Source organism: Pinus tabuliformis, chromosome 7, assembly GCF_031772625.1.
Source record: "Pinus tabuliformis cultivar Carrire ecotype Pingquan chromosome 7, CPIR1, whole genome shotgun sequence".
In the NCBI taxonomy this organism is placed as follows: Eukaryota; Viridiplantae; Streptophyta; class Pinopsida; order Pinales; family Pinaceae; genus Pinus; species Pinus tabuliformis.
The window spans coordinates 374,549,105-374,561,182 of record NC_142293.1 but is presented as its reverse complement, the minus strand read 5'-3'; the positions used below and the strand labels follow the sequence as shown (position 1 = coordinate 374,561,182).

At 35.0% G+C, this 12,078-nt stretch overlaps 1 protein-coding gene across 1 annotated transcript in view; it reads left to right on the top strand.

Annotated features, from left to right (window-relative positions):
- LOC149247545 (uncharacterized) overlaps window positions 1-7,847 on the top strand; it is a 75,488-nt gene extending 67,641 nt beyond the window's left edge. Inside the window, exon 4 of the mRNA XM_089444535.1 lies at window positions 7,506-7,847. Within this exon, the coding sequence (XP_089300661.1) occupies window positions 7,506-7,847 (342 nt within the window). The remainder of the gene's footprint in view (window positions 1-7,505) is intronic.
- Window positions 7,848-12,078: the final 4,231 nt, after the last annotated feature.

The window sequence follows — 12,078 nt, the reverse complement described above, 5'->3', positions numbered from 1 at the left end:
TCCCAGGCTGCTCAAGAAATGAGCAGGCCTCCCAATAATTCATTAGACAAAATGAGTTCAACTGATGTTGCTTTAATTGGTGGTAGATCCAAAGCACACACTCATCCTTTTCTTTTGAATTTTGAAGTATTTAATAATAATTTGCAAAATTGTTTAGTTGATTCTGGAGCATGATCCAATATTTTGCCAAAAATGGTTTGTGCAAAATTGAATGTCGAACTGCAGAAATTTATTGTTCGCAATGTACAAGTAGATCGATATCAAGTCGAAGTCATAGGAGAAATCAATCACCATTAGACTCTCATCAAACCCAAAAGTATGTTAAGTGATTGATGTTCTTGTGGCCGATATTCCTAAATTCTATGGCTTGATCCTTAGTGGAGATTGGCCCAAAAAGCTTCATGGCTATTTCGCAATGGACTGGTCTCATATGTGGCTTCCTTACAATGGTAAGCATAATCAAGTAAGGGTCAACTGTGAGAAACATTTAATGTATATCATCACTAAACTAGAAGGGCAAATGATCTTGTCACATACAATAGAAATATCATTGGAAATTATTCATTCAAATCATTTTTAGGAAATTTTAATGCCTATACTTAACCCTTTTTGGAAAATTCTATTACATCACAATAAAAAATTATTTGCAAACAAATTCTTCTAAATGTATCAATTTTGTAGATAAACCTGTAGTCAATTCTTTATTTTGCAAATTATTTTTTTATGAATCTAAATCTAATGATGGAGTTGGGGCAAGTTGCAAATTGGTTTGCCCCGAAAGAGAAAAAAATATGTTGGCTTGCGTACTTGAATTTGAATGTACGAATAATATTGTTGAATATGAAGCATTAGTTCAAGGATTGTATAAATCCATAGGCCTTGATATTAAATACCTTCAAGTATTTGGAGACTCAGAAATTATAATCAAATAGGTGAGAAATAATATTCATTGTCTTTCTGGACATTTGAAGCATTATCAATCATTAGTCTAGGACCTCACCTCACAATTCCTGGCATTTAACATTTTCCCAATTCCAAGACTTCAAAATGCAAGTGCCGATCTTTTGGCTAACATTGCATCCAAGCTCATTCTACTAGGGGATTATAGTCTTGATAGATTTTCAATAGAATTAATTTTTAGACCTTCTATTCCCAATAACATCACCAATTGGTGAGTTTTTAATGACGACCCGGATATCATAAATTTTCTAACATCTAAAGGCTCATACGATGACCAAGTAATAGATGAGGACCAGCACGATAACAAGCTCAAGCAAAAAAGAAGTGTAGATCCCATACCTGAATCTGTAGTCAAGTTGGAATATCTGTATGATCTTAAGGATAGATTCAAGAAACCAACTAGCTCAAAGATTCAAAGCTCAACACTGAGGTTTGAGTTAGTTAATCTTGGAACTGACCTTAAACCTCAAAATATTTATCTAGGCCTTGGTATGACACCTGATGAAAGATTAGTCTTCATTCATTTGTTGAGAAGATATAAAAATGCTTTTTCTTGTAATTATGATGATCTTAAGACATATGATACTTCCATCATCCAACATACCATTCCTATGATATCCTAAGAAAAACCTGTACAACAAAAGTTGAGAAATATTCATCCAAATTTAGAAATTCAAATTAAATCTGAATTAAATAGACTTCTCAAAGCCAAAATCATTTTTCCTTTTCGACATTCAAGGTGGGTTTCTAACCTAGTTCTAGTGAGGAAAAAAAATGGTGATATTCGAATTTGTATAGACTTTCACAATCTCAACAAGCTTGTCAGAAGGACAAATTTCCACTACCTCCTATGGAACAGATACCACATTCAGTTGCAGGGTCAAAGTTAATGTCTTTTCTGGATGGATTTTTAGGTTACAATCAAATTCTCGTACATCCAGATGATTGACTAAAGACCACATTTAGAACCAAATGGAGAACATACACATATCAAAAGATTCCATTTGGATTAGTCAATGCTGGTGCAACATTTCAAGGAGGCATGTATATAGGTTTCAAAGGTTTGGTGAATAAAACAATGGTCATTTATTTAGATGATATACATGTATATTCAAAGAAGCACAATAATCATTTAAAGGACTTAAGACAAATCTTTGAATGTTGTGAAAGATATGGAATTTCTCTAAATCCAAAGAAATCTTTGTTTGCTTTAAGTGAAGGTAAATTTCCTGGATTTATTGTATTTAAATATGGCATTCACATAGTTAGAGATAGGATAACAAAATTTTCTGAAATCTCTTTGCCTCACAACGAAAAATCGATGCAATATTTCCTAGGTCAGATAAATTTTGTCAAAAGATTGTCCCTAACTTTTCATGAATTGTTTCACCCCTCCAATCTATGATTAAGAAAAATTATGTTTTTAAATTGGGACACAGTGAGCATGAAGATTTCAATCTTATAAAACAAGCTATTATAAATGCTCCCTCTTTAGCAACTCCATTTTTTTCTAATCATTTTATTTTGTATACTTTTGCTTCTGAAACATCATATGCAACTAATTTGACTCAAGTAAATGATGAGAAAGTTGAAGAACCAATTTATTTATTTAGCTCCAATTTGCAAGGTGTTGAATTGAATTACTCAAATGTTAAAAATAAGGCTTTTTCTCTTTTCATATCAATAAAACATTTCAGACCTTTTCTTCTTAAAACCCACACTAAAGTAATAGTTCCATTCTCATCAGTGAGAAATTTACTGATGCAAAGAGAATTAGGTGAGAAAAGTGAAAATTGGGTAACAACACTGCAAGAATATGCCATTGAAATTAGACCATCTAAAATTGTTAGAGCTCAAGGTTTTTGCAGAACGTTAGCAGGAGCATCCAACCTACCAGCACCAGAAGATTCAGGTGATGATATAAAAATATGTGAGGTAAGACTCAACGATGTTGAATCTAAATATGTTGATATCATCTTTTATTTGAAAAATGGATATGCCCCTATGTAGCTCAGTTACAAAAGAAAAAGGGCTTTGAGATTAAAAGCTAAGCAATATGAAGTCATCAATGGTGTTTTTTTTAGGAAGAAATATTATTATGTTTTACTTAGGTGCCTTGAAAAATCTAAGGCAGAAAAGGTTCTACAAGAACTCCATAATGGAATAGCTGGTGGACATTTTGGAGGAGACACAACAACACATAAAATCCTGCATGCTGGCTACTATTGGCCAACTTTATCCAAGATGCACACGAAGTGAAAAATTTGTCAAAAAATTGTTGGAAGACAAAGGAAACCCACATTTCCATTACAAACGGTCAACATTGAACAACCATTTGTGAAATGGGGACTCAACATAATAGTTGAGATTGTTCCTTACTCTTCAAAGCAGCATAGATATATCCTTACAACAATTGATTACATCACTAAATGGGTGGAAGCAATTCCACTCAATGTAGCGAATTCTGAAAAAAAAAATTGAATTTATTGACCAATTCATTATTACCACATTTGGTCTACCAACTGCCCTCATATTTAACAATGTATCCTATTTCAGAGGCAATGATATGACAAAATTTGCTCTCAAAAGAGGTTTTAAACTTAAATATTCTACTCATTATTATCCTCAAGGAAATGGTTTAGCTAAATCAAGAAATAAAAACCTCATAAGGATCATTAAACGAACTATTGATCAAAGTCAGAAAAAATGACATAAGTCTTTAACATTTGCTCTATGGGCAGATCGAATAACATAGAAGGCCTTCATAGGCACTTCTCCTTTTACTTTGGTTTATGGGAAAGAATTTTATCTTCCTACAAATGTAGATATTCCCTCTCTAGACCTAGTTCAATTTATTGAAGAAACTCCTTCCTCTTATATGCATTTAAGGCAATCACAAATCCTCAAACTCGAAGAAGAAAGAGATAAAGCCAAGATCATACATGCACATCATCAATAGTTAGTCAAATCTTCCTTTGATGCAAATTGTCCTAAATCTTTTCAACTCGAACACCTTGTATTGAAGCGTGATGAAGCACATGAGGAAAAAGGTAAGCATACCAAATTCCAAATAATGTGGCTCAGCCCATTTCGGATTTCAGAACAAATCAGCCCATCAATGTTTCTATTGCAAGATTTATCAGGCAAGAGAGATTCTCTGCCTGTGAATGGGCAGATTTTGAAGAAATATTTTTCATAGAAGATAACCTCTTCTATCTCTTGGACACTATTTCCTTTACTTTTCCTAGGAAGAGAAAAGTTAAATAGTATTTACTTTTGGTGTTACAATAAAAATCTCTTGAAATATTTTTTATTTTTCACTTGCATAAGTAGATATTGTTAAGGAAATAATTATGAAATTTGGAAAATAAGCTAAGTTCCATCTCTCTGAAATTCGCTTGTTTCCACCAAAATTATTTATTCTTTTTTAAACCCAAACTTTATAAAGAGATCTTTGTTCTATTATCAGTCAAGAAAAGTATCTTTAACAAAGCAAAGACTCCTTGCAGATAAGCACCTTTAACTCTATAATTGTCATCTAGAAACTCTTAAGGAGTCAATGATTCTCCCCATCTAGTAAACTTTTCTCTTTTTAGAGTATAATTCTAAAATACACTAAAACTTAAAAGATAAGAGGTATCATTAAGAGCCGACTTACAATGTTAATAAGGTAATAAAAGACTGATATTACCAATACTCTATATCAAAACAAGGTAATGGCCTGAGATTATTTTAATCAAAAGACAAAGGGTCTCATCACGAGTCAACTTGTTCAACTAAATTACAACTAGTGAATGGCATTGTCATTATTTGGCCACCAAACCAAGACAATGACTTTTAAGTAGAAAGAAGAAAAATAAACTATTTAAAAAAGAAAGAGAAGAGAATAAGTATATGAGTCTAAATTTATCTCTAAAAATTGACCTTTTGTTGTAGTATTCAACAACCCCCCACCCCCGACATATATTAATACAATATTAATTATTATATTAATAAATGGGGAACCTTTTAAAATTCCCAAAAAAAAAATAGCAAAAAAAATCTTGCCTTTTGTAAAGCAGTTGGAAGAAAACTTTGGATAAACTAAGATATCAAACAAATTCGTTTTCATGATAACACATTCCCACTTTATTGCAAATTACAGGATCCGATAATAACAAGGATTAGTCATGAGGCAGAATCCACAAGATACGATAAATGAAATCCCCATAAAAGACCCATAAATAGCACTTAGCTTATATAATACTTAAGGCTCGAACTATTCTTCAAAGGTATTTATTGCAATCGCATCACATTTCTTAAAATGACACAAACATACAAACCATAAGAAAAAACAATGTAAACTTTGAAACGGGAACTATAAACTCAAAACGGGAACTCTGGCCCAAAAACCCCCAAAAAACCACAAAAACATTGCTCAAAACAAAAAGTGTGTATACTGGAACGATGTTTTTTTTTTTTAGGTGTCAATTTTGCAGCTGTTTTAAAAATGGCAGTGACTACGAAATTTTCTACGAAATTTTCCTGCAAAATATAGGTTCAGAACGAAAGTGTTGATACTGGAATAATGATTTATTTTTTTAGGTGTCAATTTTGCGGCTGTTTTAAAAATGGCAGTGACTACGAAATTTTCCTGCAAAATATAGCTTCAGAACGAAAGTGTTGATACTGGAATCGACCCGCTGCTGGTCCGACGGGGCGGGGCGGCCCGGGGGTGCCGCTGCGTGGAATTGGTAATGTGGATCGTCATTTGATGCGTGGAATTGGTAAAACCCAAGCTGCCCGTCAATGGAGAATGTCTGCGTCTTTTCACTTTGCCGAGTCTCTCTGTCGCGTACTGTCTCTCTGTCCGTTGTATTGCACATACAAGCTGACGTCCACCCTCGAAACCTGTAGTCGGGGATGCGAAGGCAACCTAACGTCACCTTAAAATTTTCATCAAAACTATAATGCTAACTATATATAATTGGAGTACAGAGAAAATAATAGAGCTCGACCAAATATAGATATCGTTGCTCAAACATTCACATAATAAATAACAAATTTAATATATACAATTAATTTTTCAAAAACATGCTACTTGAACCATTGCTGACCTAAGAGGCATCCTTCACAGTATCATATAATAAAATACAATATATTACAATAGTCTTTAAGAGTCATGAAGCGGAAGCATGGAGCGTTGAAGCTTGATACCTGGGAATCATGAAGTTTTGCGGTAGCATTGAGGATGTGAACATAATCTAACGAACATGGATTTGATGAATCTTATTTGAGGATGTAAACAAAGCAAGCAGCTAGACAACCATCCCTTGTTACTTATTGATTCATCCTTTGTTACGTATTTATGCAGACACCCATCTACAGTAATATCAATTTTTTTCCACCGTCATTCCAACGAATACACTCCTCTTGATTTTTTCACCGTCATTCCAATGAATACACTCCTCTTGATTAGCCAAATAAAATTCATGGTTCTAACCTTTCCTTTATTGACTTATTTCTTCATTTATTTCGTTGTGTTTCGTTGCCTTCCGGGACATTCCAATAAATTCAGTCATTCCAATGAATACACTCCTCTTGATTAGCCAAATAAAATCCATAGTTCTAACTTTTCCTTTATTGACTTATTTCTTCATTTATTTCGTTGTGTTTTGTTGCGTTCGCGGACAAGACCTCTGGACCTCTGGACCTTCTCTTCATGAACAAATTGAGACAAGAACACATATCATATGAATTAAGATGCAAATACCAGGATATCAATAATCAAATCTCCAAGTCTCCTGATTCTTGCTATTTATTCATCGATTTGCCAATTGGTTACCAACCAAGAAACCCTGCAGTTTGAATTAAGGCTTCTTTGATTTGTGATACAATGTACTCTATTCTTTGCATACACAGTTTTCTATATATTAAATAAATACGTCCCCAATACATATATTCAGAAGAAATTGAGGCAATAACAGATATCATATGAATTAAGATGCAAATGCGGAGGAATAAAATGCAAACAAAAAACGTTAACACACAAATAGAATATCATTGAAACAGCAGCAATAAATATAATATCATGCAAGAAATTAACAAATGAAACTCCATAAAGATCAATCATAATTTAAATCTCGAATTTATTAAAGAATGAAGGGGCGCTTAAAATCACGCCGCCAAGATCAATAGGGAGAACTCGTTATATTTAACTTGATTGTCAATATTTAAAGACTAATTTTCTGCAGTGATAGTACAAGAATAACTCGTTATATTTAACTTGATGGTCAATATCCTTAGCAATAGATCTAATGATGAATCATTATGCAGATGATCTGCTTTTCTTGTTTGCGAATACTTTCCTTCCTTCATCACGCGGGGAGGACGAATCCATGTTCGTTAGATTATGTTCACATCCTCAATGCTAACGCAAAACTTCATGATTCCCAGGTATCAAGCTTCAACGCTCCATGCTTCCGCTTCATATCTCCATGCTCCACGATATTGCTTTACTCAATTTTGGCTTTGCACAGTGAATCTTGTCATCTAAATTTCAAAAGCACTCTACATTGGCTAACCTCACACTTCTCACTGGAAAAGACAATCACTTTGGAGATCTGGCGGTGTTTGACGATCCCATCACTTTGGATAACAATTTCCACTCCCCTTCTGTGGGCAGAGCTCAGGGATTCTACTTCTACGACATGAAGAACACTTTCAGTGCCTGGCTTGGATTCACGTTTGTCCTCAACTCTACAGACCACAGAGGCACCATCACGTTCGGTGGAGCGGACCCAATCCTTACAAAACACAGAGATATATCGGTAGTGGGAGGCACCGGAGATTTCTTAATGGCAAGAGGAATCGCCACAATCTCTACGGATGCGTACGATCCCAATTAATATAAAATGTGGGATGAACTAGAGCTCACAAGCTCCGAAGCCGGTACGGGTCGATTCCCGGAATCGACCCGCCGCCGGTCGGGCGGGGCGGGGCGGCGCGGTGGTGGCGCTGCGCACCCCCGCGCCGCCCCGCCCCGCCCAGCCCGACCGGCGGCGGGTCGATTCCGGGAATCGACCCGTACCGGCTTCGGAGCTTGTGAGCTCTAGTTTATATATTCAGACGGATTATTTGCTATGGTACTTCTACCTACATAGTAAAACATATAAAGATAAAACATATAACTTCTACATAGTAAAACTTGCGGGTCGATTCCCGCCGTCGGTCGGGCAGGGCGGGGGTGGCCCGGAAGTGGCGCTGGGAAGATCTATTTCGCAATGGGATCTTGAACTTTTATTAAATGATGGGAAATACCATGGAACTTTTTAATAATTCCATTCCAAGTTCTATTTTAATTTCTTATGCATTCGTTGTCTAATAATTACTCTGTGACTTAAATCACTTGCTAGAGGCACGAGCTACTTGGTTGGGATCGCCAAACAAGCTCATTTCCTCCCCCTCTACATTTATTTTCTCATATATGTTTTATATCTATTTTCTGTGATTGACGTTTTAACGTTGATTTGCTCAATCCATGATTACTACTTTCGGATCTAGATAAAGATAAAACATATAACTTCTACATAGTAAAACCTGCGGGTCGATTCCGGGAATCGACCCGCTGCCGGTCGATTCCGGGAATCGACCCGCAGGTTTTACTATGTAGAAGTTATATGTTTTAAGAGCCCATTTTCAATAAATAATAAAAAATAATATTAAAAACTTTACCGAAATCATTAACAGGTTTTACTATGTAGAAGTTATATGTTTTAAGAGCCCATTTTCAATAAATAATAAAAAATAATATTAAAAACTTTACCGAAATCATTAAGATATGAGTTTGATTATAGTAATTTTCCCTCGCCCAAAAAATCAAAACACTATCGTTCTTAAAAATTCACAACTAAATTATTATAAACTATCGTGCTGAAAAAATTATTATAAACTATATCCATTTTCATAAATAAATAAACATAAATATATAAGAAGTGAGAGCAGATTGTAGCCCCAGACCATCACTGGAGCTCAGCCACAGACCATCACTGGAGCTCAGCCCCAAAAATTCCGGTGTTCGCGTAGTATGGAGTCCATAGGTAGAGTCTTGAAATACTCCGAGGCATCCGTCCATATTCTCCATAGCTTGGGCCTCCGTGCTGGTCAGACAGGCGGCGAACCCCTGCGTTACTGTATCGTATGTATATAGCATTGCAGGGGGATCCGAATTCGATTCTGAAACTTCATTTATCATCGCACTGTACCAGTGTTGGTAGAGATTGAAATGGTGGGGCATCATGGATTTATCCATGTAAATTATGTAGGACTGTCTAGGAATCATCATAGTTTTCGTGTCCTGACTGTAGGATGTAACCAACGCGTCTGAACTCGGCACCCATAATGTTAAGGAAACGATGAAAATGATTGCATGACAACCCTTGTTAATCTCCATGGCCCTGTACACCATATGATACAAAGCACTGGCGGATGATATTGCCAACAGGTTAAGGCTGAATCCCTGGCTCCTCAGTGATAAGAATTCATGATGAGTGGATGTAATATTGGAGAGTCCGCTTCTCCACTTGACATTCTATTCTTAGTGTGCAGGAACATCTAAATTTAATTAGCGCCACAGAAATTTCGACGACTACGACCTGACAGTGCCATGGACCGACGAAATTTTGACGACTACGATCTCAATTTGTTTCCATCTACCATGGTTACTACCTCCGACAGGGTGACCCCATCAACCAAAAGGACTGCCAAGAAGTATCCCAATTTTTTTCATTGACCTAGGAGTAGCCTCCATGAATAAATTAAGCCTTAAAAATGATGATGAAAGACTTTTCAATATGTGGTCGTTGTCAAGTTGCATGACTGAAACGGAATCAATTCAAGCTTCACAAGAAGTTTCACATTCTTATCATCAATTCACAAGAAGTGAGAGAAGATTGTTTTACAATATAAACATAAATAAACATAAATATCCATTGTGAATGACTGGACGACATTCACATGGAATGTCGTTCCATTCCCCATGGTTGGCGATAAACCATTATCACTCTCGGCATCGTTCCCAACACATTGGAATGATCACAAATTTTCGGAGACTTTGACTTTATTTTTACAATCTGCTCTCACTTCTTATATATTTATGTTTATTTATTTATGAAAATGGATATAGTGTATAATAATTTTTTCAGCACGATAGTTTATAGTAATTTAGTTGTGAATTTTTAAGAACGATAGTGTTGTGATTTTTTGGGCGAGGGAAAATTATTATAATCAAACTCATATCTTAATGATTTTGGTAAAGTTTTTAATATTATTTTTTATTATTTATTGAAAATGGGCTCTTAAAACATATAACTTCTACATAGTAAAACCTGTGGGTCGATTCCGGGAATCGACCGGCGGCGGGTTGATTCCCGGAATCGACCCGCAGGTTTTACTATGTAGAAGTTATATGTTTTATCTTTATCTAGATCCGAAAGTACTAATCATGGATTGAGCAAATCAACGTTAAAACGTCAATCACAGAAAATAGATATAAAACATATATGAGAAAATAAATGTAGAGGGGGAGGAAATGAGCTTGTTTGGCGATCCCAACCAAGTAGCTCGTGCCTCTAGCAAGTGATTTAAGTCACAGAGTAATTATTAGACAACGAATGCATAAGCAATTAAAATAGAACTTGGAATGGAATTATTAAAAAGTTCCATGGTATTTCCCATCATTTAATAAAAGTTCAAGATCCCATTGCGAAATAGATTTTCGCAGCGCCACCTCCGGGCCACCCCCGCCCCGCCCGACCGGCGGCTGGTCGATTCCCGGAATCGACCCGCAGGTTTTACTATGTAGAAGTTATATGTTTTATCTTTATATGTTTTACTATGTAGAAGTTATATGTTTTATCTTTATGACATATTCTCGGATCTCGAAATATAAGCATGAAAATATTTTATGGTTAATGTTATACAGGAAAATCATTATTGTAATCAGTGACCGTGTGAATACAATTCACAAAAGTTTTCTTTCCATTGCATCATGGTAAATAAGCAATTCGATACTTTGTTCCATATGTCTATTTTCTAGGGATTCGATCATGGGTTAAAGTGTGGAGTAATTCGATATGTATTAGATGGATATTCATCCTAAATTCTTAATTGATTTGAAACATGAGTTGTGGAATATTGTGAACTTTACCTTTGGATTTATGCATTCCAATCTAATAACATCTCTTGGACTTGTACATCTTTGGTCCATTATAATTTTGGATTAAAAAAATATATTGATTTGTGAGATTCTTTGATATCTTGCATTTTCATGACTTAAGAGTTTTAGGTGTTGCTTATAATTTTCTTCATGGCGTTAATCCTTAATTTGTTACAAATCTCACTGAGTTGAATATGTTAGATTTGTCCAACAATAATTGCAATGGAAACATGACCTTTAATCTTGATAAAATTCTTGGATATACAATCAATGTGTTTAGGTATGGTTCAAATATTAAGCTATTTCATCAAGAATAAAGTATGATACAAAAGGAAGTGGATATTCTTCATATATGATGCATGCATAACACCAATTTTGACTTGTCTAGAAAACATATTAATGGAGAGACACTATAAGTATATGATGTATAGGTAGCTTGTGATTGTTGAATTTGTCTAGTAATCAAATGGAAGGGTTAATTCCTACATCTCTCAGTAACATATCCACTTTGGAGCACTTAGACTTTCCCAAAAAAGGAAGTGCGAATACTTAATATAATCCATATAAACACCGTATTTGTTTTGTTTTGCAAAAATCTTAATGGAAACATACCCTCAATTATGGGAGTATGAGTAGTTTGTGAATGTTGAATTTCTTTAGTAATAAAGATGAACGGTTAATCCCTATATCTCCTGGTAACATATCCACTTTGGCATAATTGCAATAGTAATAATAATTATAATAATAAAATATAGTTTTAACTACATATCTTTTAAAAAGTATGTCCAATTCACTAACTATAAAATAGAATTATGTGATTTTATTTAATTCCTTAAACTAACACCAAAACAATTTTTATTTAAACATTATGTGAGGGGGGGGTAGGGGGTTGGGGGGGGGGGGGAGATAGCGGGTAGGGGGTC